The sequence below is a fragment of the Suricata suricatta genome, chromosome 3 (genome assembly GCF_006229205.1).
Source record: "Suricata suricatta isolate VVHF042 chromosome 3, meerkat_22Aug2017_6uvM2_HiC, whole genome shotgun sequence".
Taxonomy (NCBI): Eukaryota; Metazoa; Chordata; class Mammalia; order Carnivora; family Herpestidae; genus Suricata; species Suricata suricatta.
The window spans coordinates 2466398-2488261 of record NC_043702.1 but is presented as its reverse complement, the minus strand read 5'-3'; the positions used below and the strand labels follow the sequence as shown (position 1 = coordinate 2488261).

Here is a 21864-nt window from a genome sequence, read left to right as displayed (position 1 = left end):
GGCGCCAGGGGCGGAGCCATGACCCGCACCGCCCAGAGCGCAGCAAGCGCGGCGAGCGCCCGCGCCCCTCGCAGCGCGCCGCTGGGCCAGCCGGAGCCCTCGCTCCTCGGCGTCATCCGCCGGCCCTGGCCCCGCCCCTTTTATAGCCCCTTATTTGCATCTCAATGCGCGGATTGGCAGCGCCGGCCCCAAGCCGCCGGCTTCTAGGCGCGACGCGGCCAATGGGAGCTGCGCGCTTTGTCCGACCCCGCCGCCGGGGTCGACAGGCAGCTGGTGGGGCGTGGCCAGCAGGCGGGGCCCCCAGCCGGGCCTCCGCGCACCCCAGCGGCTTGGGGCACCCGAGGGGGCGGTGACCCGAAGCGTTGTGGTCCGGGGTGGCCTTGTTTTGTTTTCATCCCTACCGGAGCAAAGCCCCCAAGTCTGCTGTGCGTGGGAGCAGGAGCTCGTTCATGCATTCACACTTGTCTTAGTTCGTGCAAGGTGCCTCCGGAGAGGAGCGCTCCTGCACGAGTGTCGGGGTGCTGGACTGTAGAGGGCAGAGCCACAGTCAAGGCCGTGGTCTCTGGACCTGGAAAGGTCTACGGGTTGGGAAAGCTGCGAACCCCCGGGGAGATGGGGGCCCATGGGGTAGCGGGGGTGGGAGCGGCCCCAGGGTCCCCTTGAGGTTTTGCGTGTGGGTCCCGCCTCAACCCTCGACACAGCCGTCTGCCGCGGGGGGGGGGGGGGGGGGGGTGAGATCCTAGTGGGGCGGGTCCGCCGGCACCGCCCCTCCTCCGGGCGCCCCTTCTCTGGTCCCCCTTCCCCGGCTCCTTCTTCTCTGGTACCACGCCCCCAACAGCCGCCCCTTCTTTTCCAATCATCATCGCTGTCCCCCTGAACTCCCCCATGTCCCCCTAATCCCTTTCGCTCCCCTGTAGACCCCCCCCCCCATCTCCCTTTCCTCCTTCCCAGTCCCTCCACACACACCCGGCCCTGGTTCCTCCTCCGCGCCCACTCTTCCCTGTCCTCCTCGCTCCCCGCCCGTCCTTCTCTGGTCCCCACTCTAGTTCATTCGCCCTGACCTCCCCTCCCTGTGGCAGTCTCCTCCGTCCCCCGCCACCCCTCCCCCTCGATTCCCTTTTCTCGCAGCACCTCCCCCCCTCGCCCAGGCTCGCGTAGGTCGCCGTCTGGTTCCCGTAACTTGATGCCCATGACAGTTGGCAGCTGCAGCCGCTTCGGTGGAGAAAAGCGGGGGCCAAGCCAAGAGCGACAGGTGTTGGCCGCGCCTTTGTCTAGGCCCGCTTTGTCCGGCGGCGGCGGGCGGGTGAGCCTGTGTCCGCCAGACGACTGCCACCCCCACCGTGGCCGCCCATCTGCCAGACTGGCCTCCCTGCGGGGGTGGGGGGTGGGGTGGACCGCGATGCGGCCGCGCCCTTGGGCAGCACCTGGGGATCCCTGCCTGTTCCCTGCTCCACCCGCCTAGGTAAACTTCACAGTACAGCAAAGTTGGAATGGCGAGACCGGTTCTGGCCACCAAGCCATTGCACCCACCGAGGCTTCCACCTGGAACATTTCAACGCTCCTTCTTCGTATTTCAGGTCTCAGCTTCCCTCTTCCTCTTCCGGGTGGGGGTGCACCCGGCCCACAGTAGCACTGCACCTCTACCCAGTCCTGCACCACTCGCCAGGGACAGGGATTGTCAGGGTCTGGTCTGCACCCCTCCAAGCTCTAAGCATCCCTTGTCAAGGGATGGACCTCCTATGTACCTCCAGCACAGAGCTGGGCCTCCGAGGAGGCCTGGGTGGATAGGCAGGGTGAGGGGATGCCCAAGGCTTGCTGGGAAGCAGCAGGGGGAGGAAACATCCAGGGACTGCCCTGTAGTGGGTGAGTGGTGGCAGGACTAAGACCCAGATGCCCCCCACTGCTGCCACCTGAAGATGGATCTTGCAGCCCTCTCTGTGACTATTTCATTCTGGGCTCCCTGCCAGAAGGACCTTTATAGGCAGGCAAGCTTGGTAAGAGGCTTGAGGTTTCCCAAAGTCACCTCACTGACCTCTACAAGTACCTGAGAGTTTCGGGGTGCCTGGGCGGCTCAGTCGGTTGGGCCTCCAACTTCAGCTCAGGTCATGATCTCATGTTCGTGGACTCGAGCCCCGCGTTGGGCTCTGTGCTGACAGCCTAGAGCCTGGAGCCCGCTTCGGATTCTGTGTCTCCTTGTTTCTCTGCCTCTCCCCCTCTTGTGCTGTCTCAAAATAAATTAAAAAAAAATTTTTAAATAAAACATAAATTTAAAAAAACAAGTACCTGAGAGTTTCTTCTGCTGATTTTCAACTGTCCACACTCAGCCTCTTGTTGCTTCTCTTTGGGCAGTCTTCTAAGACCTGTCCAGCCCAGCACGGTTCCCCCAGCTGGACACCTACTCCTTTATTTCCACCGTCTCGTGTTGTTCGCAGTCTCCCCCGTGTGCCAGAAAGCTCAGCTCTCTTCCTTCCTCCTCATCTGGCTGCTCAGAAACCCAACTGCCCTTTTCCCCTCGATTCCCAGTGGCGGGCTGACAGGGGAAGGGGTTCAGTGGGGACCCCAAGAGAGCACATAACTGGCCTGTGACTCTACTGTTCGTCAGCACTTAGACATCACTCCAGGGAAGGAGACTCCCAAGTAACTACAATTATGTTTCCATCTCTACTTTGAGACTCTGAGATGTGATCAAATAAACTCAGTACTATTTCTTGTAGTCTGATGCATATGTCTTCCCTTATCCGTTATATTGTTTTAATCAGACCAAACAGTGTTTTAGAATGCTCTCCATGGAAGGCAGTCCATGTTGGAACATGAGGGTCAGTGCTCTGGGGGGGGCCCTCTGGGAAAAGATCAACAGAACACTTGACTGGATGGGGTATGGTACGGGGAGGAAGGCATGGTAAAGGTGGATAGTGCAAGCAAAACATGAGCGGCAACTAGGAATTCCAGGACAAACTAAAAGCTCCTCCCAAAGAGAAATGTAACCGTAGCATACTGATTAACCCAGAAGCTAACAATCCTTCCGCAGTCACAAAACAACACTATTCACGGGGTTTCAACATTTAGGATCAATCTGCAGAGAAGGCAAAGAAGGCTTATTATGGTCACAGGACATGATATAAAGTTGACTTTGTAAAAATGCAAGGGTAGGTGTCCATTTTCAGGAGAAGGGAGGAGGCGAATGGCGGGCTAGGGTCCTCAAAAGGCCTGTCTTACATAGGAAGGTGGGGTTTGAGGGGTGCTGTCTAGAGTTGAAGGAAAATTAGATGGTGGATACACCTCAGTGTGACCAAGTACATCGAGGTAGAAGGTAGAACAGGGTATAGGAGTCAACAAAGTCCTTGGGTGGACCAGAAGTTGCCCAAGGCCCCATCTTTGAAGTTGGCCTCAATTTCCTGTAGCTGGCTGGCTGGCTTGGCCTTTTCCTCCCAGAAGCCTGGCTGTTCCGTCTCTGGGCCACCAAGCCCTCTCTCCCTCCTTTGCACAGCCTCCTCTAGTGGACCCATTTCCTGCCATTTGTCCCTTGGACTGATCCTACCTTCAAAGGTTGCTTGAACACAGACTTCCTGAGCATTTGGGCCCTTTGATCCCCCTAGATCCAGGAATAGAGGCCAGCAGAGGCTGGGCAGGCCGTGGTGGCCACAGGGGGACCAGTTAGCAGTGGGGGTGGGGGGCAGGCCATAAATCCTGCGGGAACAAAGGCAGTGGCCAGCCTACGGAGATTCATGCCCCTTGTGGGCAATCAGCCCAGAAAGCTTGGAAAAGCTCCTTTTGGTCTGGAACTAAAGGGGAAGGGGTGCACTTGGGGTAATACGGTAAGTAAAAATGTAATTAAGAGTCCCCAAGGGCACTCAGTTTGGTGAAACAGCCATCTCTGGCCATTTAAGGCCGGTTTGCAGAGGCCTCTGTGCTTACCTGGAGGGCTTAGTCTCTGTTCCCTCACCCCCAATCCATCCCCCACCCCACATTTCCACCAGGCCAAGAGGCAGGGAGTCAAGCCTCCCCCTGCTGCTCAGAGAGCTTCTGAGAAGCTGGGCACCGAGTCCAGGATCTTCATGTCTCTGCTCCATTCCTCATGGGCCTGGGGTGAAAAGTGGGAGAGAGGGGGGAACAGGACCCCACTGCTTTGCCCGGACCCCGCACGGCTTCATCGCCGTGGAAAGAAGGATGGCGCATGTAGAGTGAGGGGACTGTGTGTCTCCGATGGAGACACGAGGCCTTTCTGGCTGGCATCCTTCAGACCTCTGCTCTTAGCCCCGTGGCCAGCGCGTGGCTGGCCGGCCTAGAAGGGACAGACAACCTGGGGCAGGGCACACGGGGAACAGAGGAGGTGCCTGGGGTCACCTTGGAGTGGAGGAGAGCCAGGGGCTGAGCCGGCTGCCTCACCCCTGCATCTGCAAGTAAAAAGCCCATGGGAGCGCTGGATTACAGGACTGGATTTACATTTTACGAAGTTCACGTCCTAAAACTTCACCAGGCAGCCTAGGGCGGCATGTGGTGAGGGTGCGTGTAAGAGATTCATGCGCGCACACCCGAAGGGACCAGCTGTGCAACAGATGAGATGAAGGAGGCCTCTGTGACACAAGTGTCCCGAACACAGCACTTCTAGAGTTCTCTGCTGAAACATATCTTTAGGAAACCTTTGATCTCTATTGTGTTTGCTCTGGGCTATGTTCAAAATACACCCAAGCAACAGTAAAAAATATACTCACTTTATTTGCCAATTTTCTAAAAAGCAAAACAGTCATAAAAAGACACAAGCAGTAAACAAACATTGCACTAGGTGAAGAAAGTTTGGTTTGTGCGTGGACAAACCACTTGTCTGGCGAGGCTTGCCAAGTCACGAGACAGGCACAGAGAGCTTATTTACATGTCTGTGTAGGAACGGATTAAAAAGAAGGCTCAGTTTAAAATCGAGAGAAAGTCTTTATCACCCCTGTGTAAGCACGCACACGAAAGGAAACACATCTCAATGCGCGGCATCATGTAAACAGTTTCACAAAATGCTCCTATTGTCAGCTTGCCAGCACACGAAGAGGCTGCGTGGCTCACAATCAATGAGCAAGTTTATACAGTAACGCGGCGCTGGCGGTGGGGAGCGCCCGGACAGCTCCGCGGCTACAGAGCATACATGTAACCTTGACCCGCATCTGATCCCTTAACGATCGGACTTCAGAGGCGGGAGGCGGGTCAGGTAGCATCTGTCTTCCACACCAATGCACGGACTACGACCTCATTCTGGGCATGAGAAGGTGATGTTACTTTATAAATAAAAAAAAAACAACCCACAGTATTCTTGCATTCGCGTTTATGGAGAACGGGATGAACATCCAAACTAAGACTGAGAACCAAGCAGATTACACGGAGGGTTCTAGTCCGTCTCCATCAGAGAACAAGGGAAAGCCTGCTTTTCCCCCCGTTTCTACAAACTCAGTCCCATTTTAAGATCATTGTTTCACCTGTGGTAACCTTCCATTCACTCCAGGGACCAATATAACTTTCCCCCAAACAATCTTGGGGGATGCAACATGAGGTTCGGCGAGAAGGTGGGCAGAGTGGCCTCGCTCTTCCCCAGGTGCCCTGCTGCCCTGAAAGTGCTGGGGACACCGGGGGACATCACTGCAGAGACTGGAACTGCCCTGAGTGAGGTCAGGCTCGTGGGAAGAATGCCGGCCAGCATCCCAGCCCAGGATGCCGAGGGAGAGGTGAGCTCCTGGCCCCCTGGAAAACGAAGACGAGGTCTGCAGCACACGATGTCAGTGGCTACTCTCCGCCAGGCCTCCAGTCTGGGAGGCTCCCTTCAAAGGACCAATACGAACGGTCCCCTGGGTGGCGATCAAAGCCCGGTCTGCAAAGGGAAGTCATCATGGACGGAATCAACCACATGTTCTATCTACCTACTGGTCACGGTCTGAGAAGGATGCAAGAACGATGTAGACATATACAGGGGACTCTGGGCGCGTGCCAGTCTGGTGGAGGGTGGCCCCACCCCGGTGGCCCCAAGCACGGCCAGACTGCAATGCTGGCCACGACAGGACCTGAAGCAGGAAGCTGCTGGTTTGCCAGAGCGGGCTTCACAGCATTGAATGCAAAACACTTTGAAAGACAATCAGGAGAGGCTGTGATCTCCATTTGGCATGTTTTTAAAACATCTAGTTTGACTAAATGCTACTTTAGATAAAAAGCAGCCCCACGTTTTGATCTGATCTGAACGCCCGCTGGGGAAGCGCCCCCTGTTGGCTGTGATGTCTCGCCGCGTCCGCCGCCCACGGGCCGGGGAGAAGCCTCCTCCAGTCCAGGGACTTCCGGGAGCCCGGACACCCGCAGCGAGGGGATTCAGGCTTTCTCAGGTTAAACAACACTGAACATCTGTCCGCCTGCCCCCCAAACTCTGTATTTGTTTTAAATATAAAAATGCATTTCCTCCCAGACCCTTCCCACCCTCCATAGTCTTAAATCACCACTTCAGGAAACGATGTGGGTTTCCCTCCAAAACAACAAGAACAGCCAGCAAGGGCATCTGCCCAGTTCGTGACAAGCAGAGCTGAAGCCCTCCCTCTTCCGAGCTCCACGTCAGGCGCAGATCGCGGGCTGCCGGGGGCGGGGCCGGGGGCGGGGCCAGGACAGCGTTAGGTCTGCTCTTCACTTTTGTGACTCAAGGGGGCTCCGCTGCCCTCCTCTTTGGTGTCTGTGGCTTCGCTGAGACCCAGAGTAGGAACATCCTCCTCAAATGGCACACAGATGCTGTCCTGCCCCTTGCTCTCACAGTAAACACATCCCTTAAAAGGAAAAATGTAAAATCAGTAACAAAAATGACATCCTCAGTCCCACAAGGTAGCTCAACCTGAGGAGGTGCAGGTGCCCTGGGCGTGGCCACGAGGCTGCTAGAGGAGGGGTGGGAGGCTCTGGGGGGCTGCTGGGACCCTGCCTGCTCTTGAGGGAGGCCACAGCTGCCCCCCGGGGCCCCGCTGCCTGCTCCCCCGAGGCCAGGGGAGGGCTCCTTGTGGGGGCAGGGGGGCAAAGCCAGGAGGCTCAGCCTCTGTCACAGCTCCTCCCCTTCCTGCCTGTGGTACTGGAGTCAAGGCCCATGGTAACTGCCTTCTCCAACCTCAGTTTCCTAACCTGGGAAATGGGGCATCGACAATGTGTGGTCTCCTTCCCCGGCTATCTGTTAAACACCCGCTATGGGCCAGGCATGTTCTGGGTGCCGGGATTCACCAGCGAACAAAGATGAAAACCCCACCGGTGAAGGTGACGCCCGTGCAGGGGGGGAGGGACAACAAACAGCGAGGCGGGTTCCCGAGCGTATTAAAGATGGAAGTCTAGGTGGCCGGGAACGAGGCCTGTGGAGATCTCTGCTACACACTGGAGCTTCAGGAAAGGCTGCTCTTAGAGCCTTCCCTCAGAGGGCGGAGCCGCAATCCAGTTCCCTGACGTGTGGGCTGGGCTTGGCACCTTGCTTCCAGCAAAGAGGAGGTGATGGGTGATTCGATGGAAGGCATCCTGGGCTCCGAGGCTCGGTCCTAAGAGGCCCTGTGGCTTCCTCCGTTCTCTCGGGACCAGGTGCCAGGCCCCAAGTACAGGGGAGAGGTCTGTGTGGCAAGGAACTGAGGCCTCCTGCCCACGCCCAGCACCAGCTCACCTGGCACGGGAGGAGTTGTCCAGCCTTCAGATGACCACAGAACCCAGCCCACATCTTGCCTTTACCTTCTGGAGAGACGGAGCCAGAACTTCCCCGCTAAGCTGTGCTTGATTTCCCAGCCCTTAGAAACAGCGGGAGGTCATTAGTGTTTGCTGTTTCAGGCCCCTAAGGCTTGGGGCCATCTGACAGGAAGCAGCAGACAACCGATCCTGTGGCGTGTGAGACGGACATGGGAAGGAAGCCAGAGCAGCCACGTGTCTATCCGAGAGGGGGTTCCCAGTGGAGGGAAGCGCAGGTGCAAAGGCCCGGCGGCAGGGGCCCATCTGCTGTATTTAGGGGTAGGCGAGAGGCCCATGTGGTGCAGAGAGTGAGGGAAGACAAACAGGAGAGAGCAGATGTGGGGGTGCATGCCAGATTTTTCTGTCTCTGCAGGTCTGGGACTGGGACGGGCCACGGTTGGCAGGGATGTGATGTCGGGGACCGGGGGAACGACACGCAGAGGCTAGTAGGAAGATCCAGCTGAAGGAGCACCGGGCTTGGACCAGGGGGTGATGCTGGAGGGGACAGGGGGTGGCCGTTTCCACCCTGAAGGCGGAGGACAGAGCCCACCACAGTTCGGCTGTGGAAGGACACCGAGGCCCTGAAATGAGTGGCTCCGGAGGCCTGGGGCTCAGAGGGGAGCGAGGAGCAGCCCCGGCACAGACACGGGTCTCCGGAAGAGCTGTGCGGGAGGGGGCGCGCGGCCGCGCGGGGGCGCTGTTCCCACCGCTGCTAACGGTCCGCAGAGACAGTGAGGGCTTAGGACAGAAGCGGCGCTCCCGGTTTCCTGGTTGTTTGGGTTTTTTTTTTTTTTTTTTTTTTAAAAACAGAATTGAAAGAAAAAACATTCATATTTCTACATTCAGTCTCGAGAATGAGCACTCAGACCTTTTCGGGAACACTGTGGCAGAGCCACGACCAGAAAGTTCTCTGGGGTGTCTTGTTTTCGTTAACAAGCCCTTTTAAATTCTAGGAGGTTTAAGCTTGCAGGACAGTGGCAGAGACAGTACGGAGTGGCCCCATCCCAGGGCCTTGTAAGCGACGTCAGCAACCAAGTGGCGTGACTTACGGTGACGTCCACTGCGGCGGGCAGGCCGCCTTCCCGCAGCCACGGGTGCGCCTCCTGCAGCTCCCGCGTCTGGCTGTCCGTGAACCTGGGCTGCGACTTGAGCAGGGGCTGCAGCTTCTCCCTGTCTTCCTTCAAGACTGTGTCCAAATTGCTTCAAGAACATTCAGAGACAGGCACATTTATAATGTCTTTTGTGTGTGTGTTTGAAAAAAACGCTCATTTCCTATCAGCCCTTTCCATGTTAGTATAATTTTAGGTGATTTTGTTTAATGCTAATTAACTTTTTGTTTAAAATAAATTACCCTTGGGGCGCCTGGGTGGCTCAGTCAGTTAAGCAGCCGACTTCGGCTCAGGTCATGATCTCTCAGTTTGTCAGTTTGAGCCCCGCATGGGGCTCTGTGCTGACAGCTCAGAGCCTGGAGCTGCTTCGGATTCTGTCTCCCTCTCTCTTTGCTCCTCCCCCACTCACACTCTGTCTCTCTCTGAAAAATAAATAAACATTAAAAATTTTTTTAAATAATAAAATAAGTTACCCTATTTAAGATAACTTAATCTCCCTAGTAAATAATCCATAGGTTTAAAAAACATTTCTTATATTTACTTATTTTTGAGAGAGACTGAACACAAGTGAGGGAGGAGCAGAGAGAGAGGGAGACAGAATCTGAAGCAGCTCCAGGCTCTGAGCTGTCAGCACAGAGCCCCATGCGGAGGCCTGGCTGCTCTGAGCCTCAGTGTTAGCTCTTATTTCCCCAGCTCCCCCCACCCTGGTGACTCCACAGGGACAGCGACCGTGACGGTTCACGAGGACAGCCTGCCCGGAGCCCCCGTGGTGGCACAGCCCCAGGTGCCTCCAGAGCAGCCAGTGGCCGAGGGCTGCTCACCTACCTCGGCCCTTGGCTCTGCATCCCTAAGATAGACACCCCCCATGTACACCACCGGGTTACTGGGCGGCAGCAGGAGGGAGCCAGGCGTTGGCACAAGTGCTTCATAAGCGCTGAGTGTGACGGGCTGGGGGCCCGAACCCCCACAGCCCGAGGCAATCACTCTGCAGGGCTCCAGGGCAAAGTGACTCTGGTGCTCTGTCTGCTGCACTCAACCCAGTGTGTGTGTGTGTGTGTGTGTGTGTGTGTGTGTGTGTGTGTGTGTGTCCATCCAGGTCCCCAGGGAGTAGGTGGAGTGTGTGTGTGTGTGTGTGTGTGTGTGTGTGTGTGTCCGTCCAGGTCCCCAGGGAGTAGGTGGAGTGGTTACCGGGAAGGCATCTGGTATGTCATCATGACGCTGTCCTCCGTGTTGGCCATCAGCAGCCAGACGGGGTCCTGCAGGATGTACTTGGCGAAGCGCTCGCTTTCTTCCATGTCCACCTTCACTTTGGCTTTGCGATTATTCTCCGAAGACTCAACGCTCCCGAAATACTTGCTGGTATGACCCGTGTCACTGCTGCCTTTAAGAACACAACACGTGGCAGGTTGAAACTTTTAACACGACGTCGCACCTTGCGTGATGCGTGTGTACAAAGCAATGGCAATTTTAGGGGGCTGAGGAGTTTTACTTGGCAGTGAGTGCCCAGGCCGGTGGGTTTTCCCTCCCGTTCCCAGTCCCAGCACTGGGTGGGGGTGGGGGGGATTCTTTCCCTCTGGGCTGCTGAGAGGTCCAGATCCGGGCTAGGTCTTAGAAAGCACGGTCTTCTTTCCAAGAGCTCTCTGCTCCTAGATGAGGCTGGGCCCCAGAGAAGCTGGCTTGGGGATCACTCTCCCGCAGGGAGCCAAGCCAGAGAGCAGGGGAAGGGGGACCCCCAGGGGGTCTCAGTTTGCGGAGCCTGGGTTCTGCCCCTACAGAGTTCCGCATCCCTGGGGCTCATCCCGCTGCTCAGCATGCGGCCCACACCCCAGCTCGAGGCGAGGGGGCTCGCCCGGCAAGGTGAATGGCCAGCTCTCCCGGCAGGCGGGACCGGTCCGCACCGGCTACTGTGGCCTGAGGGGCAGGAAAGGCCCGGGAGGCCCCCAGGTGGCCCTCTTCAGAAAAACCCTGAACCGGAGCCACTAAAACACACCCACCCCTGTGGGACTCCTGGCTCCCAGGTCACCGCGTACCTGCTCCGCTCCCAGATGTGTCGCAGCCCAGCGAGCCGGAGCCCAGGGAGTCGGAGGCCCCGCTCCCGCTCCCCGACAGGGCCGAGCCTGGGGCCGAACACAGGTCTTCGTGCAGCAGGAGGTCGAGCAGGCCGCTGGACGCGGAGAGGGCGTCGCTGTTCGGGGCGTCGGGTGGCGGCTGGCACTTCGGGAACAGGGAGGAGACGCAGGGTCAGCACGGGAGGGGCGGGGGAGGCGCAGAGCACTGGGGGCGCGGGCCAACCAGGGACACCAGGGACACCAGGGCCAGGGCCGAGCGTGGGCCCCCGGATCGCCGGCCTGTCCTGCACCTGCCAGTGTAGAAGGCCAAGGGAACACGTCCGCGGGTACTGGAACCACAGGCTCGCCGGCGGTCTCTGAAGGCCGCCTGATCAACCTTACCTTGGGGACAGTCACACCAAAGACAGCAGTTCTAGGGTCCCTGAGGGAAAAGCCTCCTGCTTGTTCCTGGCGCGGACAGGGGCGCAGGGACTGGCCTCGCCAGCACAGGGTGTCTGCTCCTCCCCATGGGCGGGGCTCTGGCCTGGGGGCGGGGTCTTGGGACCGGGAGGGGCGAGGCCTCGCAGCTTCCTGACCCTCCCTTCCTCAGAACCAGAACACCAGGCCAGGACCCCGCAAACAGGAATGGGGAGGGCCGGGGACGCACTGGGGATGTTCCTCTGTGTTTACAAGGTGCTGCGTCCTCTGCTGGGAACAAAGGCGGGGAGCCCCGTGCGGCTCCTCCTCGGGGTGCCCCTGGACTGCACGGCGTTGCTACCACCGCCACACCCTTGAGCTCATTCAGAACACAGAACCGATTCATTGGAGACACAACTGCTATTTCATTAATCGAGTAGGAATAGCGCCCCAGCGCCCCTTAGGCCTTGGGAGAAGGGGAACCGACCGCCGGGTTTCGGAGCTCCGTCCTCCGCCTCTGCCTCCACCCAGGGCGGCCCTGGTGCCAGCTTCCTTGTCCCTGCCCTCGGACGAGACTTTGTTCTGGCATTTAAGCGGACTGCGCTGTATCCTGCAAGGTTCACGTGGAACCTCCAGGCGCCCACCCAGTCGCAAAGTCACGGGCGGCTATTTGGACGCTGGATGCGCCATCAACCGTCAGCCGGCCTTCCCCGGTTCGGCTCCCTAAACCACGGAGGGCTCTCACTGCTCTACTCCGACAGGGCTGTGTAACTGGAAGACGGGAGTTCCTAGCACATGTATTCATGTCACAACTGAAAGAGTCCGGCAGAAGCCGCGGTGTGTCACCACCCACATCTGGGAGGACGCAGGCTTGCCCCGCCCCTGCCGGGCTGCCTTAGAGAACGGACATCCGGGGATCCTTACCATTGGCGATGCCTTCGGCTGCCGGTCCCGGACCGCACCAGGTTTGCAGTCTGGCGCTGCCCCTGTGGTCCCCGGGGACCCCGCTGTTGCTGCAGCCACGGCGCTGCCCTCGGGGGCCTCCTCCAGCTGCAGCAGGTTGAGCTGCAGAGGTGAGCTGCCCCGTGACTGGAAGAGTGGCGGGGACGCTCTGCCGGTGGCCCCGGAGGCAGACGGCAGGGAGGCCGGGGTGGCCGCGCGAGATGCCGGTGGCCCAGGCTCTGCCTGACGACACAAGCATGGCTGTCTGGCGGGGGAGGTCCGACCCGGGAGCTCAGGTTGCTCCACCGGGATCATCTCGGGCAGAAAGTTAGGCTGGCTCGGGAAGAAGGCCTGGGGCAGGCTGGGGGTCACCGTAGGGAAGGAGTAGTTGGGTAACACCAGCGCCATGACTGGTGGGGCCAAGGGGACAGTGAACGGTGGGTGCTGGATGGCAAACTCGTGCTGGGTGTCCATGGGCACAGTGGGCACCGTGAAGCCGGCAATGGGAGCCATGGGCGCAGCCGCTGCAGGCCCCGGCGTGGGCACGATTCCAGGGGCTGGGAACACAGGCAGGGGGTAAGCTGGCACGGAGGCAGGGAAGGGCGTCGAGGGGCCGCTGGACTGGGACGTGTCCGACGGTGACCAGGCTGTGGCGTTCAGGCCTATCAGCGGGGGCCGAGTGGGCACCGGTCCCCCAGACCCGGTGCTCTCAGAGGAATCTCGAGGCTTGGCCCGTTTGGATTTCAGGTTTCTGTTCTTCCCGGTTTTTTTCCAAGATGAGTCTATTCCAGAGGTATTTCTTAGTCCAGGGGCGGCTGCCATAATGGAAAAAAAACAAAACACCGGAGTTAAGATGTAAATGTTTATGTGAGTCCTCTGTGCCGGTTTTTGGAGACTCGGAGAAGTTTAGAAACATGAGGGCACCTCCTAGCTCGGCAGTCTGGTTTCCAAATGGCAGCCGGGGACCCACTGGGGCCTCCGCAAAGGTGTCCCCTGACCCTTGGTGAAGTGTGAAAAATCAGGACAAAATATTCATGAAACTAGTCGACCAATTTAAAGGCCTGCCCTTCGCTGCAAGACCACATGCCTTGTTTCCTTCTGCTACTTGTACAAAATGGTAGTGATGGAAAGTAGTATTTAGAAGGTTTTACGTGGGCCCAAAGAAGTAAAAAGGCTGAGGAGTCTGTGCTGTTCCCTGACACTGGTCTGTGAAACTGAAGGGTAGATCCGCGGATGTCATTGAACCTCATTTTTGAATTTTACGAACTGTATCACTACTGTTCCTTAAAGCGAGAGATTTCCTGCTTCACCTGTCGACTAAGGCCTGAACTGCATGTGAGCGGAGGTGTGACGCCTTCCCGAGGAGGCGGGAGGTCTACCCCGGTAGCTGGGGGACCCTGGGTGTGGCCCCACCCCTCCCCTGGCCCCGGCCGGCGCTACCAGGACTTTGGGTTGGGGTGTCACACCACGCCTGGGATGGGTCCCAGGAACCTCAGTGTCTCCTCCCATGTCGCCTAGGGTAACATGGGGCTTTTGCCGCAGGCATATGGGATGCTTCTCCCGGGGTGTGGTCCACACCTTTGCTCCATGCTGAAGACAAACCGGCCAGTCCAAGGCAAAGTGGTAAGTGGGCAGAGGTTTTGTGATTCAGCCTCTGTCTGGTGTTCTTCCTATAGGATATCTGTGCCCTGGGAGGACTGGTGGCCGAAGCACTGGGCTCCTGGGATAACACCTCAGGGTGCAGACAGACTGCTGTGGACAGCTGTGCAGTCTGTGCACTGTACAAACTGCTGGGCCAATGGGGCAAGAGGGAGCTGAACTCTGCACTAAGCCAGGCCCTCAGGGTGGGTCTGCCCATGTGGGGGACGGTCTTCTAACTTCCATAGACATTCCCTATGGTCTCGCAGTCACCCTGAGTCTGGGGAAGGAGGAGGAAAGTTAGAGTAGAAGAGACATGATCGTTGTGAGCATCAGCCCCTTTTACTTCTTACACACTCACTCTGGGGTGTCTGCCTGGAGACTCAGTGGGAGCAGGGTGTTTGCAGCAGGGGTGTCTCCTGGGCCCACTAGCTCTGATCCCTGTGTCTGGCCTCGGGGGCCGGGGAAGAGGTGGCATCTCCGATCAGTCTAGTGGAGTCTACTCAACTTCACCCCATGCCCTGGAGCCAGCCCCTGGCACTCCGCCTCAAAGGCAGCTTTCTGCACTCCCGGGGCTGCCCTCCAGCCCCGAGGCGAGACCAGCCAGGAAGGCGCGCCTCCTGGGGACGAGGGATGTCGGCCGGGGCTCCTCCCTGCCCGGGAGTCTGACACCGATGCCCCGTCAGTACTGTGGGCGGGTAGGGGCCCTGCCCCCCACAGTCACCCAGGGAGAAACATCTGACGTGGCGTCGCTGCAGCAGCCCCATCCCGCGTTCCTGGGGGACCGGCCAGGGGCTGTCACTGCTCTTGACGGCACTGTTCCCTTGGGGACCCGAGATGACACCTGTTTGTACTACTAGAGACTGCATCACCGCTAAGTTCCAACACGTACCTTACAGACGTAGGTGTTCTAAACTGGGGACCTTCCACACTTTGAAACACCAGGCCGCATTCCACCAAGAAAATAAAGCTTTTAAAAATCCACCTTTAGCTCAGGTACAGCCACTTACTTCTTATGCTCCACTGCCCCTTGGATCTCTCTTGTAAGTAATGATGGCAGCGAGACTGGAAGATGTGGAGTTTCCGCAGCTCTTTGAACTTGAGCAGGAAGTTCTGCTCCTCCTTCTGGGTGTGGGCGGCCAGCACCTCCTTGGTGAGGCCCAGTGTCCGCAGGGGCTCCTTCTCCGTGCCCAGGCTGCAGGGCTGGCCGTCCGGAGACTCGGGGCCGCTCGCGGGGTCTTCCACCAGCTCTGGAACACAAGACGGGACCTCTCGTGTGCAAGGGCCCGGGGCGAGAACAGATAACCCGCTCGGCTTCTCTGAAGAAGAGAATGCTGCGTGGCCACAGCACCGGCCGAGAGCCTGCTCTGCGGGCTCCCCGGGCGCCAGGAGGAGGCTGACGGCGGCAGACGGCGGCGGCGCAAGCCTGGCTGCCTGGGCGGCTGCGGGAGCCGCCTTCTCAGCCAGTGAAATGTGGGGGATCTCGGGCTTCAGCTCAACGTTGGAGACGCTCCTAGCCCTCAGCTTTACGAGCACCGCAGAGCTAGCGCAAACCCGTCCCGGTTCGGGCGTGACAGCCGTGACAGGACGAGGGCAGGCGGGAGCCACTGACCGTCCAGAAAGCAGGGTGTGGACGCTGGCTCTCACCTGTACCGCGTCCTCACTGTCTCTCTCCTCCCAGAAAGAACAAATGTGGGTGTCATTTCACTCATGAGTGTTATCACAAGTCAAGCCAGGGCTGTACCACCTCTCCCAGCTCCTGTCCTCAAACGGGGGAGGGGGTAGGGTACCGAGGACCCCTACTCAGTCCCCCTCCCCCCAGGCCAGACTCAGCACCACCTCTGCCCCTTCCCTGTTCACGCCTGAGGAGACGCCTGCCGCCAGGGGGCGCCAGAGAGTAACGGGGAAGGGGGACAGGTGCGGTGCCCCCAGCCGGATTTCCTGGACCCCTTACTGTGCTAGGCTTCTTCTGCACTTGGGCACACTTACAGAAAATTTTAAGAGGGCAGCCAGAAATTCTAATTGTTAGGGGCACCTGAGTGGCTCAGTCAGTTAAGCGTCCGGCTCTTGATTTTGGTTTGGGTCATGATCCCAGGGTCTTAGGATTAAGCCTGTGGTCGGGCTCCATCCTCGCTGAACGTGAAGCCTGCTTGGAGTTCTCTCTCTCTCTCTCTCTCTCTCCCTCTCTCCCTCTCTCTCTCTCTCTCTCTCTCTCTCTCTCTCTCCCTCTCTCTCTCCCTCTCTCCCTCTCTCCCTCTCTCCCTCTCCCTCTCCCTCTCTCTCTCTGCCGCTCCCCTGGCTCACACTCACTCTCTCTCAGAATAAACATTTTTTAAAAGGCTGATTTTTACTCTTACAGCCGGATCGCCCTCGCCGTTGTCCAAAAACTGCGTACCTAGCTCCGGCTGTGGCTTCTTGTCGCCCACGTGGACGATGGTGCTGCTGTAGCTGCACTGGCTGGTGAGGGACACCACGCTCTCCGCCTTGCCGGGCAGCGCCAGCGAGGTCAGGTGCGCACTCACCTCCGCGTGGCTGTTCACCTTGGAGGGCGGTGCTGTCTCTTCATAAGACACAACAGACACAAACACAAAACACGCAGTGACAGTAAGCTGTCCGGATGAGGAGCACCGCGGTCTCCGCGGCTCACCTACGCCTGCGGGCCACTCGGCTTGCACACACCCCGGCAGGTGCCGTTTGTCCCCAGGCCTTTCTTCCCAGGGCGGAGGCGGAGAAGAGGAAATTCTGAACCGGGCAGAAGCACACTTCTCCCACCCGGAGTCCCCTAAAAGGAGGTGGGCGACTGGGCAGAGGCAGGTCCTCTGGGTCAGGGGCCTCGGCCCGGACCCCTTCCGTGGGGCCTGTGGAGAGAGGCAGCCCTGGGCCCGCTCTCTGCGGAGCTCTCTCTCCCCCAGGCTTGGGCACAGACCGTCCCTCACGGCGTGACTGCCCAGATTCTGCCCCGTCAGCAGTGGGGCCCTGGCTTCTGGTCCTTGTGACGGCCGCCAGCAACACTCACAGGGTCTGAGAGCCTGGGATTTAACCTCACTTGTTGGAGCACCAAGATTCGGAGGCCAGTGCTCCATCTGGACACTGCGTCGCCCAAGAATGACAGTGTGAGGCGCCCCCAGGCCTCCACTCCAGCAGCCCCAACAGAATCCTAGTCTAGAAGTCACCTTTACGTCTGGCTAATAAGGAGGTTGTTAACCTTGGAGCTACTTTGGTCACCGAGAAAACAGCCTCCACCCACACTGTATCCTGGCAGCCCTGAGACTTGCTATGGGAGGAAAGGGGGCTCAGGCCTTCCAGGACGCCTGGTCCCACAGCGGAGGACCCGGGTCATCACCCCCCACCCCGCAGCTTGACCGAACAGGACACCTGCGCCACGTGGCCCGGGGCCGGCCACCGCCTTCCGCTTCTCGCTGGCCTTCTGTGTCGCCATGCTGGCCGGGAACTCACACTTCCTCTTGAGGGTGGCGGCCTCGCTGCACCCCTCCAGATACCTGCGGGGGTCCGAGAAGGACATGTGACACAGGAGCCCCCAGTGTGCGCGCCACCGAGGGGAGGCCAGAAGTGCACACACCTGATGACGCCGTCCAGGCAGCTGATCTGCTGGTAGGAGCCGGCGGGTGGGCTCCGGCCGCCCGGCTCCTCAGGAAAGCCGCCCACGGGCAGGCTGGCGCCCGAGCTGTCCTTTCCCACGGGGACAGCGTTCATCTGAGCACAGGAACTACTCTGTGTCTCTGAAAGAGGAACCAGACAGTTAATATTCTGTTTATAAAACGTCTTAGTTCTACCTAAAAATAAGGCTCGGGGCTCAGAACAGGATTCACAGACAGAAATGCAGTGACAACCCTGCAGGGGGTGAGGGTCACTGCCACCCACAGAGGGTCCCTGGAGGGAGCTGTCACCCAGGCCAAGGCCTGCTTCTCTCTGGGCTCAGTGGCCCTTGGCCCAGGCAGTCCCCCAGGGTCAGGGACTCAGCAGTGGGAAAGGCCGGTTCTTACTTAAACTCCTAAAGCTGCCAAGGCCAGTTAGAGTGCGGCTGCCTTTCAGTTGCTCAGTGCTCCCCGTCTCTGGGAGGCTCAGTCCTTCCAAATCTGACCCAGTGGTCACAACAGTCAGGACAGTCGCAACGGTCTCCAGTGCGGCTCACTGTGGACATTTCTTGCCCTCACCGCACTAGCCAGATGCTATTCCCCGAAGGGCCCTCAAGGGCAGAGCCACGCCCTGCCCACTGGTGTGTCCCCTACATGCAGCCCGTCCACTGGGGGCCAAGTGCACCCCCACACGTCCCGATGGCCACAAATCCTGGTGAAGAACAGGTGTGGGACAGCCCGCTGGGGGCTTCCTGGAGGAGGTGAGCCCTGAGGGCAAGGGATGAGCAAGAACCCATGAAGGGGGCCGGGCGGCAGGGCGTGCCCATGCGAGTGTGCGTCCACACAGAGGAGCAGCCTGAGCCAGGCAGGAGGGCGCAGAGTCACAGCCCGGCGAGGGGGGCCCCCGGCGGTGAGGGCGCCCGCGGGAGGAAGGCCTTGGGGCAGAGCCGGGCCGGCGCCTCAGGCCCCGCGCTGTGTGTGCAGCTTTATTGAGGAAGGGGACAATGGGGGGACAATGCTGTACCTGCAGCAGATTTTTCCCTTCGTTCTCCAGGTTCACCATCGTAAGGACTGTTGCTTTTGCCGCTGTCAGCCTTTTTGCAAATTTCCTGGAGGAAAAACGAGAGAACGCGTCACTGCCTGGAGGAGGCCCTCTGGCCTTGCAGCCTGTCCCCCACGGCGAGGACAGAGAAGAGCCGGAAACCCCCAGCCACGCGAAGCGAGTTCTGAACGAGAAACGAGCGAGGCCGAGCTGCAGAGAGCGAGTCTGATGGTTCCAAGAACACACATAGAGGGACGCGGCAGGTCGTGGCTTTGCCACGTCTTCACTTCCGCTTGATTCGCCCAAATTAAGTGATTTCCACCCAGACTTTAGCCACGGCTCCTGGCTGCCCTCCTTCAGAGACTAGAGAGGGAGTCCCAAGTGAGCACATCCGGGGACAGGCGGCCGCCGTGGGTCAGCCTCCCCGGGGCGGAGGGACGCCGCGCAGGGACTCACGGTCCTCCTCTGGCGCGAGTCCCCGTTGCTGTCGCTGGAGGACGTCTGGCTCATGGGGTGCTCTTGGGACCCATTGCTGCCCAGGCTTCCATAGCCGCTGGAGCCGCTCTGGGGCACGGGCTGGGGAGACAGCACCCGGGAAGGCCTCAGACGCGGCTGCCACTGCGGGCTCGGTGCCCCCCAGACACGCCCGTCTCACGGAGAGATGCCGTGACCTGCCCACGGCACAGGGCGAGGGCAAGGCGGGGGCTGGGCTGGAACCCTGGGTCAGGCTGTGGGGCATGTCTCCCGATCCCAGTCACACACACTCCCTAAAAGAGGGACCTCGGCTCCCTGGGTGGAGGCCAGTCTGGTTTCTACCCAGGGCTTTTAGGAACAAGAAGGAGTGCACTGTGGTTTCGCCCTGGTCTGAGGAGACGGAGAGGCAGGAAGCTGGCTGGGGGGACTGGGGCCGGGCTGTTTCCTGAGCTGCGTCCGTCCCCAGGAACACGGAGAAGGCGTTCTGTGGCCCCCCAGAGCCCAGCAGGTGGCCGCTCGCATCCGGAGCACCCACGGGGGACCACGCCGGGTGGGTGGGCTGGCACTAGGGCCTGGGGCGGCCTCGCAGGCTGGGTGCGTCCTCCAGTGGCTCGCCCAGGGCTGCCGTAGGCACAGACGCCCCAAATGTGCGTGGGCGCCCCCAGCGGAGCAAGCCGCGGGTGTGCCGTCTGGGGCCCAGACCGTGGGCACCAGGGCGCAGGGAGGCGCTGGACGCAGCAGGATGAGCCTGAGAGGGAGGGACGGCCACGCACACAGGGGGACCGGAGGGCGCGCGGACGGTGCACCCACCTGCAGCAGCAGCCGGTGTATCTGCTCCGTGAGCTCCTGGACGCTGGGGCGCAGGCCCTTCTCCACGCGAGCCGGGGCCGAGAACACATCCTCGTTCAGGGGGCCCCTGTGCGGGTGCACTTGTCTCCTTAGCCGGGCCCTGCTGACACCCTGCCGGGCTTGCCTCCCCGCTGCCGACCCCTGGGCTGCCGCCTGCCCGCCAGCTACCTCCTCCCCTCTGCTCGCTGCTCTGCCTGCACGAGGTCCCTCCCCACTGGGGGCACAGACCCGTGGCAGGGGGTGACCTGGCGCGCGGCCTGCTGGCGGGGGGAGGCAGGGTCCCCGAGCTGTGCGCACTGGGAGCACTCACACCCTGACTCTGTGTCTCCCGATGATGAAGGAGATCTTTCTGCTCCAGGGGTTGATGAAGCTGGACCAGCTGGTGTCCAGAGTGACGTACTCGCCGCTGCGGGTGCGGAACCGGATGGGAGGGGAGTCGAAGGGCTGCCCGCCCGACTGCACGACTGTGGGGGGGGGGGGGCGTGAGACCGAGGCCAGTGCTCTCAGGGAGGGGGGCGAGGGGCACGCCCTTCTGAAGTCACTCGAGACTGAGGAGGTGCCCACCCCCCCAGCACTGCCGCTCTCTGCCCCCCTCTGCTTTGAATTGCGACAGCAGACCGTCTCCAGAAGTGCCACCATGCATTTCGGCACACACTTCTCTAGCCTTGACGGGTCTTCAGGGGCACACTCGGTGTCCCCTGTGTCTGTGAGGCCTGGGCTCAGTGGGGACACCTGTCATCCACTCCCTTGGCCTGGTCAGCCGGTGTCACCGCAGCTGAGCCTGCGTCCCTCCCCCCGCCTGCCGGGAAGCCAATGGGAACGGTTGGATGTCGGCCTTCGGCCATAGAGGACCCCACGAGAGATGCGCGCTCCTGGCCGGCGGGGCTGGGCTCAGGGCATCCCTTAGGCGCTGGGAGCCCGTCAGAGCTGTCCAGGCTGGGGGCTGATGGCAGGATTTACCGTGAAACGGGGACCTACTCTTTTTGTGGATGGTGAGCATCAGAGGCCTGTCACTGGGGTGAAGCTGCAGGAGCACGGGGGTCTCGATCAGGTCCTGAGGTAGGTAGCCCAGGAGGGGGACCGCCCTGCAAAGCAAGCACACACGGGGTCCCTGTGCAGCTCACGCTCGGCCCCAGCCTGCGCTGGACGCAGTCCAGAACACAGACTCCAAGCAGGGCGGCGGGCCTCCAAGAATCTTCCTTGGGGGGAAGAGGGGGGAAGGCAGACTCCAAATTCCCCGGGGAGCAGAGCTGGGGAATGGGCTCACGGAGCGCAGTCGCTCGGTTAGTTAGCAAACAGCAGGTGTCAGCCCTGCACCGGTCTGTGACCGGAGACTAGCCGCTAGCTCCCAGAAGAGTAAATCAGGAGATCACGTTCTTGCTTTGTCTTTCAACATCTTGTCTTTCTTCGTGCCATTTGCCAGTTTGGCCAGATGGGGCACAGCTTCTTTTACACAAGTTTTGCCTGGATTCTGGAAACCTGTTTGGATCTTTTCTGGCTGAAGATGTTTTGCTCTATGGCTTTGGCTGCCACGTCTGGCCAGGAGAAGCCGCCGCACGGGCTGGGGGCCTTCACGCGGTGCCATCGGGCTCCCTCCCACAGCAGGCACTCCACTTTCTGGGACAATGTTTTGGGGTGACTGTCTCGTGTCCCCTCATGCCTCGGGGTCCAGCACGCTCTGCCCACTCTGCCACTGATTCCTCTTCTGAGCCGCAGCTCAGCCTCCCCGCCCGGGGGGCTGGCATCCTTGCGTCCACACTGACGTGTCCTCAATCTCTTCCCAGTGTGCGCCCTCAGGCAGAGGGCTGTTCTCTGGGCCTTCGGAGCGAAGCTTGCCCATTCCCAGTTGAACGGAGCTTTCCTCTGGGCCCAGCCTCACAACTAGATCTCCTCCTCCTGGTCTGATGCACAGTCTCTAGGCTTTGTGTTTTCTTTGGGTAGGATGTACAGAAAGTTCCTGGCGCCCTTCCAGGTCCAGGCTTGGCCAGGGGAGGGGAGGAGGAGGGAGAGGAGGAAGAGGAGGAGGAAGGGGAGGAGGAGGGGGAGGG

General features: G+C 59.9%; 2 protein-coding genes across 6 annotated transcripts in view; both read right to left on the bottom strand.

Annotated features, from left to right (window-relative positions):
- Positions 1 to 116, bottom strand: part of HES6 (hes family bHLH transcription factor 6) — a 1814-nt gene extending 1698 nt beyond the window's left edge. The window contains exon 1 of the mRNA XM_029932851.1: positions 30 to 116. Within this exon, the coding sequence (XP_029788711.1) occupies positions 30 to 116 (87 nt within the window). The remainder of the gene's footprint in view (positions 1 to 29) is intronic.
- Positions 117 to 4696: 4580 nt separating this feature from the next.
- PER2 (period circadian regulator 2) overlaps positions 4697 to 21864 on the bottom strand; it is a 49556-nt gene continuing 32388 nt past the window's right edge. For 3 of the 5 annotated variants that reach the window (XM_029933536.1, XM_029933532.1, XM_029933533.1), the window contains exons 10-23: positions 20795 to 20901; positions 20127 to 20280; positions 19778 to 19883; positions 18950 to 19069; positions 18476 to 18560; positions 17436 to 17595; positions 17231 to 17355; positions 16251 to 16415; positions 14866 to 15105; positions 12200 to 13032; positions 10841 to 11024; positions 9999 to 10191; positions 8751 to 8901; positions 4697 to 6779 (exon numbers count right to left, since the gene is read on the bottom strand). In XM_029933536.1, coding sequence (XP_029789396.1) covers positions 6630 to 6779; positions 8751 to 8901; positions 9999 to 10191; positions 10841 to 11024; positions 12200 to 13032; positions 14866 to 15105; positions 16251 to 16415; positions 17231 to 17355; positions 17436 to 17595; positions 18476 to 18560; positions 18950 to 19069; positions 19778 to 19883; positions 20127 to 20280; positions 20795 to 20901 — 2773 coding nt within the window. In that variant the 3' untranslated portion in view covers positions 4697 to 6629. Of the gene's footprint in view, positions 6780 to 8504; positions 8902 to 9998; positions 10192 to 10840; positions 11025 to 12199; positions 13033 to 14865; positions 15106 to 16250; positions 16416 to 17230; positions 17356 to 17435; positions 17596 to 18475; positions 18561 to 18949; positions 19070 to 19777; positions 19884 to 20126; positions 20281 to 20794; positions 20902 to 21864 lie in introns of those variants that run through there. The other 2 variants (XM_029933534.1, XM_029933535.1) reach the window with 2 other exon arrangements.